Source organism: Bos indicus x Bos taurus, chromosome 21, assembly GCF_003369695.1.
Source record: "Bos indicus x Bos taurus breed Angus x Brahman F1 hybrid chromosome 21, Bos_hybrid_MaternalHap_v2.0, whole genome shotgun sequence".
In the NCBI taxonomy this organism is placed as follows: domain Eukaryota; kingdom Metazoa; phylum Chordata; class Mammalia; order Artiodactyla; family Bovidae; genus Bos; species Bos indicus x Bos taurus.
Genome location: NC_040096.1, coordinates 56,665,160 through 56,678,925, shown reverse-complemented (window position 1 = coordinate 56,678,925; position 13,766 = coordinate 56,665,160). Strand labels below are relative to the sequence as shown.

The following is a 13,766-nucleotide window of genomic DNA, read 5'->3' as shown; positions in this document are numbered from 1 at the left end:
AGTCATTTTCACCATAACCATTAGACTCTAGAGTGCTGTTTTCTGTCTCTCAGCATTTGTGTTCTTAGTTGTCTAATTGTGGAATATTTTCCTCAGTTTTCTTCTCTGTTGAAAAGTGAGAATTCTGATTTTCCAACTATGTTCAATGAAAGTGGAAAAAAAAACCAAAACACCCAAAACAAAAAACACTGCAAAGATAGTGTCTCCATTGCTTTTTCCTTTTTAAAAGATGACATAGTACTTGGTTATTTCACTGTTATTTTATCATTCTACTATATGATTCCATCAGTCTCCATTTTCTTGTCTTTTTTTTTTTTTTAACATAGTTATAAACAATTGATGAGTAATGATTAATTCTTGTTGTTTAGTCGCTAAGTCATGTCTGACTCTTCTGCAACCCCATGGACTATAGCCTACTAGGCTCCTCTGTCCATGGGATTTCGCAGGCAAGAAAACTGGAGTGGGTTGCCATTTCCTTCTCCAGATCTTTCCGATTCAGGGATTGAACTCACATCTCCTGCATTGTAGGTGGATTCTTTACACTGAGCCACCTGGGAGCCCTGATTAATTCTTAGGATGATAAAATAGCAAAATGTTTCAAGGTACAGAAAAAAAAAGATCATTATGACCTCGTGATTATTCTTAGATTTATAAAAGTGCCCAGTGTACCCCTATGGTAATTACAAAATAAAATATTTTTGTTTGTTTTCTAAGTATATTTTTTTCTTTTCTTTTGGAAGCTACTAAGAAAGAATGTTATAAATATCAGTCCTTAGGACTGCTCAAAAAACGAAACTTAAAAACTAGAATTGGTTTCAGTAGATCTTGATAATATAAGAAGGGTTAAGCACAGTGGGATAGTTAAGGATAGAAATATGAATCTTATGGATTCCAAGGGCAGAAATTTTAGCCAGTCTTTTAGGAAATGGCTTCAACCAGAACTGAACCCCATCAAGAATCTTTCTCATTTTTATTCCTCTCTCTTCCTAAGTGAACAGTGCAAAGAAATAGAGGAAAACAGTAGAATGGGAAAAACTAGAGATCGCTTCAAGAAAATTAGAGATACCAAGGGAACATTTCCTGGAAAGATGGGCACAATAAAGGACAGAAACAGTATAGACCTAACGGAAGGAGAAGATATTAAGAAGAGGTGGCAAGAATACATAAAGGAACTCTACATAAAAGATCTTAATAACCCAGATAACCACAATTGTGTAATCACTCACCTAGAGCCAGACATCCTAGAGTGTGAAGTCAAATGGGCCTTAGGAAGGATCACTACAAACAGAGCTAGTGGAGATGATGGAATTCCAGCTGAGCTATTTCACATCCTAAATCAAATGCTGTTGAAGTGCTGTACTCAATATGCCAGCAAATTTGGAAAACTCAGCAGTGGCTACAGGACTGGAAAAGTCAGTTTTCATTCCAGTTCCAAAGAAAGGCAATGCCAAAGAATACTCAAACTACCGCACAATTGCACTCATTTCACTTGCTAGCAAAGTAATGCTCAAAATTCTCCAAGCCAGGCTTCAACAGTTCGTGAACCAAGAACTTCCAGATGTTCAAGCTGGATTTAGAAAAAGCAAAGGAACCAGAGATAAAATTGCCAACATCCGTTGGATCATCGAAAAACTAAGAGAGTTCCAGAAAAACATCTACTTCTGCTTTGTTGACTACGCCAAAGCCTTTGACCATGTGGATCACAACAAACTGGAAAATTCTTCAAGAGATGGGAATACCAGCACCTTAATTGCCTCCTGAGAAATCTGTATGCAGCTCAAGAAGCAACAGTCAGAACCAGACATGGAACAATAGACTGTTTCCAAATTGGGAAAGGAGTACATCAAGGCTATATGTTGTCACCCTGCTTATTTAACTTCTATGCAGAGTACATCATGCAAAAAGCTGGGTTGGATGAAGCACAAGCTGGAATCAAGATTGTTGGGAGAAATATCAATAACCTCAGATATGCAGGTGATACCACTGTTAGGGCAGAAAGCGAAGAGGAACTGAAGAGCCTCTTGATGAAAGTGAAAGAGAGTGAAAAAGTTGGCTTAAAACTCAAATTTAGAAAACTAAGATCATGGCATCCGGTCCCATCACTTCATGGCAAATAGATGGGGAAACAGTGGAAACAGTGAGAGACTTAATTTTGGGGGGCTCCAAAATCACTGCAGTTGGTGACTGCAGCCATAAAAGACGCTTGCTCCTTGGAAGAAAAACTATGACCAACCTAGACAGCATATTTTGCCAACAGAGGTCCATCTAGTCAAAGTTATGGTTTTTCCAGTAGTCATGTATGGATGTGAGAGCTGGACCATAAAGAAAGCTGAGCGCTGAAGAATTGATAACTTTTGAACTGTGGTGTTGGAGAAGACTCTTGAGAGTCCCTTGGACTGCAAGGAGATCCAACCAGTCCATCCTAAAGGAAATCAATCCTGAATATTCATTGGAAGCACTGATGCTAAAAGCTGAAACTCCAATACTTTGGTTACCTGATGTGAATAACTGACTCATTGGAAAAGACCCTGATGCTGGGAAAGATTGAAGGCAGGAGGAGAAGGGGACGATAGAGGATGAGGTAGTTGGATGGCAACACCAACTCAATGGACGTGAGTTGGAGCAAGCTCCAGGAGTTGGTGAAGGACAGGGAAGCCTGGCATGCTGCAGTCTGTGGGGTCGCAAAGACTAAGACACGACTGAGCAGCTGAGTTGAACTGAACCGAAAATTTAAGTAATTTTTTCCATATTTTCAATATCTTAAAAGATTGTGATATCTAAATTTATTGAATTATATTTAGAATATTCTCTGTACTTTTAAGTGTAGTTTTTCAAACAGTTCTAGTAGTGGTTTTCAAAATGCGTTTTTCAAAGATGCCTTGCTCAGGAGGCTGGAGTTCAGTCAGACAAGTAATGTGAGGCTTTGGCCTCCTACCTATACTTCAACCATAAGTCTTTTTATAAAGGGTTTCTTCCAAAAAATTGTACTGATGAAAAAAAAAACAGAAAAACTTGTACCTTCAGGGAGAACACAAAAGTTGAAACATGTAATATAGGTCACTCATTTACCAGACATTTATTGCCTACAGTATGTTAGACACTGGGTGTACAAAGATGGGGGAAGCACTGATCAGTGACTTTCTCTTAGCAGAAAATCAAGCTGAGCAGGGTTTTTAAAAAACAATATGCCTAATCTATTAACATGCTTATTGTACGTGTAACTTTAATTGGAATTGTGTCTTAAAAACCAAGATTCTGAGACCTACTATAGTGCATCTTTTTTGTGCATAAAACAATATGTTTTTTTATAATGTCCTGCACATAACTGTTACTAACATGTTTTAGTCTTTTTGTTGAAAACACTTTTTTCTTTGCTTCTAGAATGAGAGACTCAAAAAACTATGTGCTGATCTGGAAGAGAAGCATGAGGCATCAGAGCTTCAAATAAAGCAGCAATCCATGAATTACCGACATCAACTACAGCAGAAAGAGGTAAAGGTTATAACAGATTTCATATTTACTTCACTACAATGTATTTAGGATGGTTTCTAAGAGTTATAAATCAAGCTCTATTTAGATTTGTGAAAATATCAAAAAGGTGTTGAAGTTAATTCCCAACTCAGTGTGATATCACTAATTTAACAAGGACTCTGTAAGCTTTTATATTTATATTACATAAACTAACCTTTGTGGAGTTTAATTTCTGCTTTCCAGAAGAATAAAAGTTTTTGTATAAAATATCTTCAGGCATCTGTTGTTTATAATTTCTGATTTTATGAAACTTATTTCTCACCTATTTATCTAAATTGTTTTAAATCAGTGTGATTGCTAATAACATTTCTTTTTTAAAGAAAATGATTTTAACCAGAAATGTTAACATATGCTTATTCGTGTTTACTTGATTTTCCATGGAAAAACAGAAGATTAGGTATTTTATAGTTGACTTACCCTCTTCTATATATTTTTTCCTCTTTAGTTTGATAGAAATGGTTATTTTGGAGGTAGCTTATCTTGCCTTTGCAGTGCCAATACTATTATATAATTTAACCAATGCTACAGTGAATCCTTAAAATATAGACTGTGTACCTAGGTTTTGTACCTATGTACCTAGGTCATTGAATTCTCTTTAGTTTTAGTACCTAAGTGGAATTCAGTAAATGCTTCTATAGAATTGAGCCATTGCTTGTTTAATTATTCAGATCATTGGGATATTCTTCAGTTTGTTGATTAAATGTTCATTTCTACAGTCACTTTATATTTGGGTTTTAAAAATTTAGATGCATTGATTTCTAGTTCTTACACTAAGATGAATAAGTAAACCACATTAAAGATTAATATTTAAAGAACTTAAATTTCCAATCTGGAATTGATTTCATAAAATACAATAAAAACAACAATACAATAAAACTACAATACAATAAAATACAGTATTACTATAAGATAAAATGAGTGTAAAAAGCAAATTTATAAGTTCAAGTGAAAAGTCTATTTTTTTTTTTTTTTAAGATTCAGCAGATATAAAATTACTCTCAGACTGCTTTAAAAGTTTTTAAACCTTATTCTTTTAGTTTTCTATACTTGTCATGGACTGGAGCAAATGTTCATGACACTGGTCCACAGACATGCTTTGAGCAGCACTGACTTATACTCCGATAGAGCGATAGCTCCCGCCTAGGGGTTTACAGCTGAATCATGAAAAATACACATTGTTAGATCTTCTTGGAGATTCTGATTTAGTGTACTGGGAAGGGACCCTGGTACTGGTATTTTTCAAAACTCCCATAGCTTATTTTGATACTTACATCCTAGTTGAGAAAACTGTGGAAATTTTTGATATTTTATTTTTTACTTGGCTATTGGTATCAGAGGGCAAATGAAAAATTCAAGTTTAGGAGTACATCTTTTTAAGTAGAGTTTGTACTTTTTACCTCTACAACTTGGTGTAACTGTCTGTTGTATGATGAGAACTTCCTTTGCATTATAGCTACATTTGAAAAGAACTGTTGATTTCATTACTTCTTACTAGAATCAAAGATAATATATACTTTAGATCTTCTGTTTTCTGAATCTGTTTGTTGCTTTCATTGTGATGTTCAGATTGCCCAAAGATGCAGATTGCTTCATATCATTTATGGGAAAATAAGATTTGCACATTTCTATAAACCTCAACTAGAAAAGGGGCTTTTATTAGATACGAAAAAGTGACAGTTTACTATGACATCTGACATATTTGTATTTGGTTTTGCTTTGTCTAATTGCTTGACATTATACCTATAGAAATACTGTTACTCATCGGCTGTCTCCTCAGGTCAGCTTTTCCTTAGTTGTGGCAGGATATCTTGACTAGCTTGAGTATTTTATAGAAAGCTTATTTTAGTTTTCTCTAGCTCACTCACTTTCATGTTTTGTGTAATCTCTCATTTGGAATGGATATGGCATTATGCTAAGTCCTGTGTTTGTAACTTCTTTTGGGTGTTGACTTAGTATTGCCAGCCTTCAGTCACAACTCCATTTGGCGTATCACAGGTTTTATACAGTTCTCTTCCTGAGGAGAGTTAGATTTTCACTGGCCTTTTTTTGCCAAGGCTAAAACCAGGGCCTCTTTGAATACATGATTTCCTTCTGAGACTAATAGGCTAATTAATAATCTACAAGACTTACTGTGAAGATCGGATTAATAAATCAAAGCTTTCTTTCAGCTGTGAAAGCTTTAATTTATTAATCTGATCTTCACAGTACAAGTTACCTGACTTACAGTTCAGTTCAGTTGTTCAGTTGTGTCTGACTCTTTGCGACCCCATGAATCACAGCACACCAGGCTTCCCTGTCCATCACCAACTCCCGGAGTTTACTCAAACTCATGTGCATTGAGTCGGTGATGCCATCCAGCTGTCTCATCCTCTGTCGTCCCCTTCTCCTCCTGTCCCCAATCCCTCAGCATCAGGGTCTTTTCCAATGAGTCAACTCTTTGCATGAGGTGGCCAAAGTATTGGAGTTTCAGCTTCAGCCTCAGTCTTTCCAATGAACACCCAGGACTGATCTCCTTTAGAATGGACTGTTGGATCTCCTTGCAGTCCAAGGGACTCTCAAGAGTCTTCTCCAACACCACAGTTCAAAAGCATCAGTTCTTCAGCGGTCAGCTTTCTTCACAGTCCAACTCTCACATCCATACATGACTCACAGTGCATTAGCCCAAATCCAGCCATGCACAATCAGGTTCAAAAGATTCTTCCAACAGGTGTTCTAAGGAAACTCAACAGTGCATAGACTGCCGAGGCTTTTATTTTCTCATCTCTTGAGGCTTGATAATCACAAACAGAACCCGAAGAAATTGCCTATGCCAAACTACCTGATAATGCAGTATCTCCTAATGGTAAACTGATGTTTAACTGAGCATTTTGTTGCGTTAGTTGATGTATGAGTGGAATTCTTTTCCTCATACTAATCAAAACATTATCTCTGCTTTATGGTAATCAGTCATGTTTGTTTTTGAAATAAAAGGTTACTTTGGGATGTTATAGACAACTTGGATTCAGTTGGTAGAGTACAATCATTGATAATTTTAAAATATTATAACTTTTAACATTATGAATATATTAAAGGGTCAGTATGATTATTTCACAGTGCTTTCTCTAAAATACGGATTATAAATATAGGTAGAAATCAGCCATCTTAAAGCAAGACAGATTGCGCTGCAGGATCAGTTGCTGAAGCTTCAGTCCGCTGCTCAGTCAGTGAGTTCAGGAGCTGGTGGTGTACCAGCAGCTGCTGCATCTTCGTCATTTGGTTATGGTTTGAGTCATCATGCTTCAGGTTTCCATGACGATGACATGGATTTTGGTGACATCATTTCATCACAGCGAGAAATAAATAGATTGTCAAATGAAGTTTCAAGACTTGAGTCTGAAGTTGGCCATTGGAGGCATATTGCTCAGGTAGGTAGAATTTTCATGAGCTTCTGAAAACTGAGTAAAAATGTTCATGCTCTATATAGACGTTTTGGTATCAGAAAGAACCCTGGACTAGGAAATCAGAAAACCTGTATTCTAATTCTAATTCTGCCAGTGACTTTTTAAATTGGTTTTAGTCAGGTCATCTTTCTCTGAGCCTCAGTTTTCCTCTTCTGTACAATATTTGAAAGAAAATTTTTTTTAATTTAAAGCAAGAGAACTTTTAAGATAAAAGTTACAAGTTCATCCCTTTAAAGAGATCAAAACAAAGTTCCTGTGGTTGAACTTGCACTTTTTCCCTGGAGTCCCTGAGACTTCCCTGGTGGAACTCAGGGCTCCAGGGCACCAGATTTGAAACTGTTCGTGTAGACGGTAGTGTGAGGTTCTTGTTTGCATTGCTGTTAGTCGCTCAGTCATGTCTGACTGAGGTCAGATTGTTTGGTCGCATTGTTTGCGACCCAGTGGATGTAGCCCACCAGGTTCCTCTATCCATGGGATTGCCCAGGCAGTAATACTGGAGTGGGTAGCCCTACCCTCCTCCAGAGGATCTTCCTGAGCCAGGGATCAAACTTGGGTCTCCTCCATTGCAGGCAGATTCTTTACCATCTCAGCCACCATTAGTTATATATTAAATGAAAAAAATCTGATAATAGATTGGTATTACAAGACACAAACTATTTTGTGTTTTTTTCTCAGATATTAGAATAGATATTAAGTCCTTTCTATTTTGGATTGTAAACGTTCTTCCAAGAATCCCTTTTTTCTTGTATATCAGATTTTATGTATTATTGAGGTAGTCAGTGTACTCAAGACCTGAAATAAACTGAAATATTGCTCATACAGACTTTTATTATTGTGGAGAAAATCTCATAAATGGTCATCTATAAAATATGGCATTTTTTTCTAATAAAAAATTCAATTCACCTTAAAAAAAATAAAGTATAAGAGATTATTTTCTATCTTTTTGTGAGTGTTATCTTGTTACATAAAGGAGAAAGCCTCCCAATTAAAATGATCTCCTTGCTTCCCAAGTTGCTAGATATTCTCAGTACCCAAGATAAACCTTAGAGAGGATGATCTGTTAGTCCATCTTATTCCTAAAAGATTATAGTTCCTAAACTTTATATGTGTTAGAATAACCTGAGAAATTTGGTGATACTGTAGCTCCACTGTTACTAACCAGAGTTTCAAGGTTAGTATTTTGTAGGCTGTTTTAGGGTGATGGAAAATATAGTCAAATAAGTACTCAGGGGATACTGATGCTCTGAGGAACACATTCTAAGAAACATTGCCAAGGTAAGAGTTCGTGTGGAAAAAGATGAATTTTTTGTACATTTACTTCAGCATATCTTGAATGCCTTCTGTAAGACAGACCTGTACTGGGGTATTATGGTGAAAAAGGTAAAATTGGGTCCATTTCAGGGGGCTTAATTTTCTAGTAAGGCATAATAAAAATTAATATTTATATCATACTTTAATTTTTATGTTTCCCTATATACTAATCTAATACAGTCTTTAATAACTATGTGAGGTATTTATTACCTTTGTTTTGCAGATAAGCAAAGTAAAGGTTTAAGTAATACACTCATTGTCACAGTGATTTAAATTGTGCTTTAAACACACATCTTTCAACTCCAAGCCCTGTATTCTTTTTAATGTATTGTGTTCCTTCTTTTGATCGGAGAGCAATTTTTGGTTCCTTAACATGCTGTGGTAAATGTTAATAAAGATAAATGAGCAATACACAGCTTTGAATGAAAAGAAAATCATCCAAAAGCCAATACATTAATATTAGCATTAGTAGTATTAATATTAGCATTAATATTGGGTAACATTTCCATTTTAGAAACTACCTGTTAGGAAGCTGCTTGATTATCATCAAATTTAAATTTTGTTGAGCAAAGAAAAACATTCTGCGGTATTTTCTTTCTTATTTTGTAAAGGTATGGCCTTCCTTAATTAGTTAACAGACTCTTGAACAGTATCGTTTATTTATTGTGTATTATTACTCACTGTCCGACTAGGTTCTTTAAAAGGTGCTTGGCAGTCTTTAGTAAGAATTTGTCTGAGAAACGCCCCCCATTTTTTCTTACTTGCGTTTTTTTTCTGTTTTTACTGAAGTGTAGTTGGTTTACAGTATGTTAGTTTCAGGTGTACAACATAGTGATGCAGTATTTTTATAGATGGTACTCCTTTAAAGTTACTATAAAATATTGGCTGTGTTCCCTATGTAAATGCCCCTGTTTTAAAAAAAATATCTTTTATTAAAGTTAGTTTTTGATATTCTCTTTTATAAGAAAATCAGTACAGTTACTTTCTAATTCTGTTTTTCTGATCTAGACTTCTAAAGCACAAGGATCAGTTAGCTCTGATCAAAGTGATATCTGCAAACTGCAAAATATCATTAAGGTAAGGTGGATTGCTGAAACAATGGCTATTATACATCTAAAATTTGCTTATTAAAAGTATACGCCTAAATTAATAAAAGACTCATTTATAAAAGTGTTTTATAGATTATGATATTCTTTTTTTGCCATTTTTATATCTTCTCTATTCTTTATGACACTTTTAAGAGTATAAAAATATCTCTTTCCAAAGTCATTTGGTTTTGCTGCTAAGTCGCTTCAGTCGTGTCTGACTCTGTGCGACCCCCATAGACTGCAGCCCACCAGGCTCCCCTGTCCCTGGGATTCTCAAGGCAAGAACACTGGAGTGGGTTGCCGTTTCCTTCTCCAATGCACGAAAGTGAAAAGTGAAAATGAAGTCGCTCAGTTGTGTCCGACTCTTAGCGATCCCATGGATTGCAGCCTACCAGGCTCCTCCGTCCATGGGATTTTCCAGGCAAGAGTACTGGAGTGGGTTGCCATTGCCTTCTCTGATTTGGTTTTGAACATTTATTTATTAGGTAGTTTATGTTTTGTAAGTCTATTTTCTATTGTGTATCTTGTAAAACTGTTTATTAAAACAGTTCCAGGGTTACTGAAATTTCAAAGATTAAGGTTAAAGAACACTGACAGAATATAATGTTAATGTTATTTACTGTAAATAGTTATTTTCCCTTCATGGTGGAACTTTACTAGTTTGTATCAGTCATTTCCTTAAGAGAAGTTTGATTTACATATACTTGTTACAGCAATGAATTGTTTTTAATATGTAAATTATTGTCATGTATAGAATTTAATTTCTCTGTGGATGAGTTCCTCATTCAGACCTGAGTTTGAATCCTGGCTGTACTAGTTACCAGCTGTCCTGCTTTGGTCAAATTACTTAACCTTTACAAGCTTCTGATTTATCATCAGTAAAGTAGATATTATCATAATACCTCCCTTGAAGGATTGTTTTTGAAGTTTAAGTGTAAAGTTTCTTGTCAAGTACTGGCACATAAGTCTGAAAGACTAAAGAATAGCTTCACTTGTCTTCTCAGGAAATTGAGGTTAATTTACAGATTAAGATTCTTGGCTACAAGCAAAAAAAAAAAAAACCCTGTCTCTAGCTAAGTAAAGCATAAAGAGAATTTATCAGAAGAAGTCAGGAATAGCCTGTCCACAGGATTGAAGGAAAAATGGAGCATTTTAGTCTCAGGAAGGATAGAAATTGGACCAGCATGAGAAATCTAGGTAGTGGGACACAGTGGACAGGCTCTCTAGGGTGCAGCTATTATAATGCTTCTGGTCTAATCGGTTTCCTCCTTTGAAAGATGCATCTCAAGATTCAGGTTCCTAGGAGAGACAAAGTGGTATCAACTAGGGTAGTGAGACATCTTGGTTGACAGTTTAGGGGTCCCATCAAGACTGAGAGAAGGAAAGGCTGAGCAAAAAAACAGCTGTAATAAGACAACAACAGGAACAGATTGGCCAGAGGTGGACACTGATCTTGGTGGACTATGTCATTAGCAGGAGAAATTCATGGTCACAGATAGTAATGAAAAAAAGATGTTGCTTGCTTTTTGTTTCAGGTGCTTCTTGCTGGTGCTCCCTCATTAAAAGTAGAAAAACTTTTTAAGGCCCAAGAAAGGAAAGGGTGGAGTCTTTTAGAATTATCCAAATTTGAAGCCTGCGTTTAAACTTTTTTCAGCCTTAGCACGTTCAGAGAATTATTTTTAATAATATGGACTTTTGGAAACAATGAAATAGCTTAAACTTATTTATTATAGATAAATGTGGTTAACTTCGTTCAATTTTTTTAAGGAACTTAAACAGAATCGAAGTCAGGAAATTGATAACCATCAACATGAAATGTCAGTATTGCAGAATGCACATCAGCAGAAATTGACAGAAATAACTCGTCGACATCGAGAAGAATTAAGTGACTATGAAGATCGGATTGAAGAACTGGAAAATCTATTACAACAAGGTTATTTTGTTATTTTAATGTATTAAATGACAAACCTAGCTGATATAAACTTGGTCTAAGTTCTAAAGAATGAATAAATGACTAGTTCTTCTCATCTGCTGAAAATTTGCAGTGGTACCACTATTGTTAAGATTCTACACAAATGAAAAAGTCCTTTTGCCTTTGTGGTAAACAGTTATGAGAGATATTTCTTTGCATTGTTTGGTGTGTTTTCACTTTTTTTCAGACTCAGATACAAAGGCTTTTAGTATTTAATTTCAAATAATATTTTTCCTGGGGCTTCCCTGGTAGCTCAGCTGGTAAAGAATCTGCCTACAGTGTCGGAGACCCCAATTTGGGTCTGGGTTGGTAAGACCTGGGTTGGTAAGTTCCCCTGGAGAAGGGATAGGCTACCTACTCCAGTATTCTTGGGCTTCCCTGGTGGCTCAGTTGGCAAAGAATCTGCCTGCAATGCTAGAGATCTGGGTTCGATCCCTGGGTTGGGAAGATCTCCTGGAGGAGGTCATGGCAACCTGCTCCAGTATTCTTACCTGGAGAATCCCCATGGACAGGGGAGCCTGGAGTCCATGGAGTTTCAAAGAGTTGGATACTACTGAGCTACTAAGCACAGCACAATATCTTTCCTCTATTTAAAAATGCTTTATTTATTATAGTAATTTAACTTTTTTTTTTAAAGGACTCTATTTTTTTAGAGCAGTTTTAAATTTATAACAAAATTGAGGAGGTACAGAGGTCTTGGTTATACCCCATCCTCCCACACACGTGGCCTCCCCCACTGTCTACATTACTCATCAGAATAGTACATTTTTTACCAAGGCACGTCATAAGTCACCCACAGTCCATATTTATCTTAGGATTTACATTTGGTGGTGTACATTCTATGGATTTGGACAAATGTATATCACTGTATCATACAAAGTATTTTCACTGCTCTAAAAATCCTCTGTGCTCTGCCTGTTCATTCCCCTATCCCAACCTTACAGCTATTCTTTTTATTTTCTTCACTGTTTCCCTTTTCCAGAATTGTAATAAAGTTGGAACCATATAATAGGTAGCCTTTTCAGATGGACTTCTTTCACTTAGTAATGTACATTTAAATTTCCTCCATGTTTTTTTAAGTAATTTTTTATTGTATAGTTGATGTACTGTATTATAAATTTCAGGTGTACATTTCCTTCATGTTTTTCTGGCTTGATAGTTCATTTTTTTTGGCACTGAATAATATTCTGTTGGTTGGCTATGCCAGATTTTAATCATCCACCTACTGAACAACTGAATCGACTTAGCTTGCACGCATGAACAGTATCTTGGTGGTTTTCAAGTCTTGGCAGTTATGAGTAAAGCTACTATAAACATTGCTGTTCAGGTTTTTGTGTGGATGTAAGTTTTCAACCCCTTTGGGTGAATATGAAGGAGTATGATGGCTGGATCATATGATAAGAATATTGTATTTCTTAGTTTTGTAAGAAATCATTAAGCTCTTCCGGACTGGCTGTACCATTTTGCATTCGCACACAAGCCGTAAATGAGAGTCCCTGTGGCTCTGCATACTTAAGCGCATATGCTGGTATTATTCTTCTGATTTTGGCCATTCTAACAGGAGTAGTATCACCTCACTGTTATTTTAACTTTTCCTTTTAAGATTTTCAAGTTCTGAAGTCCGTTGAATCTTTAGTTGTATATAGCAGGCTATTTGTCTCTTGGTACTTGACATTTGATATGTCCCTGATTTTATGTTTATGTCCTAGGTGGCCCAGGAATTGCGGGAACTGATCACTCTAAAACCCAAGAGATGCAAAAAACTATTCAAGTTCTACAGGCTGAAAAAGTAGAGTCTAGAAAAAAAATTGAAGAACTTGAGAATAAAATAAAAGACTTAAGTAAAAAACTATCTTCTGCAGAAAATGACAGAGATGTTTTGAGGAGGGAACAAGAAAGACTAAATGTGGAAAACAGACAAATACTTGAAGAATGTGAAAGTTTGAAACTGGAATGTAGTAAATTACAGCCTTATTCTGAGAAGCAGAGTGACACGATGACAGAAAAGGAAAGAATGCCACAGAGTTTATCAGTAGAAGAAGTGTTCAGACTGCAGCAAGCACTGTCTGGTATAAAATGTTTGGAACTTATTGCTCATTGGCGTTTCATTTCATACTAGCTGTTTTTAGAGGCAAACACTTGAATGATCAAACACTTTATAGAAATTAAGTATTAATGGAAATAACTGTGTGGAATTTGAATAGAGTTGTTTGCTTTGGATTCAGTACTGTAATTAATAGATCACAAATAGGATATTTGTACTTAAAAGGGTTAAGAATTGGGCAGGTTTCTTGCCTTCCTCATCTTTTAAGTTTTTGCGTGGAACTCGTTGACCTAGGGGGCTTCCTAGGTGGTACAGTGATAAAGAATCTGCCTGCCACTGCAGGAGATGCTAGAAATGCAGGTTGATCCCTGGGTTTGGAT

General features: G+C 36.0%; 1 protein-coding gene across 3 annotated transcripts in view; it reads left to right on the top strand.

Annotated features, from left to right (window-relative positions):
- The window catches only part of TRIP11 (thyroid hormone receptor interactor 11), a 70,295-nt gene that overhangs the window by 7,965 nt on the left and 48,564 nt on the right, over positions 1-13,766 (top strand). For all 3 annotated transcript variants that reach the window (XM_027521894.1, XM_027521895.1, XM_027521896.1), the window contains 5 exons: positions 3,382-3,492; positions 6,657-6,935; positions 9,291-9,359; positions 11,138-11,303; positions 13,052-13,411. In XM_027521894.1, coding sequence (XP_027377695.1) covers positions 3,382-3,492; positions 6,657-6,935; positions 9,291-9,359; positions 11,138-11,303; positions 13,052-13,411 — 985 coding nt within the window. The remainder of the gene's footprint in view (positions 1-3,381; positions 3,493-6,656; positions 6,936-9,290; positions 9,360-11,137; positions 11,304-13,051; positions 13,412-13,766) is intronic.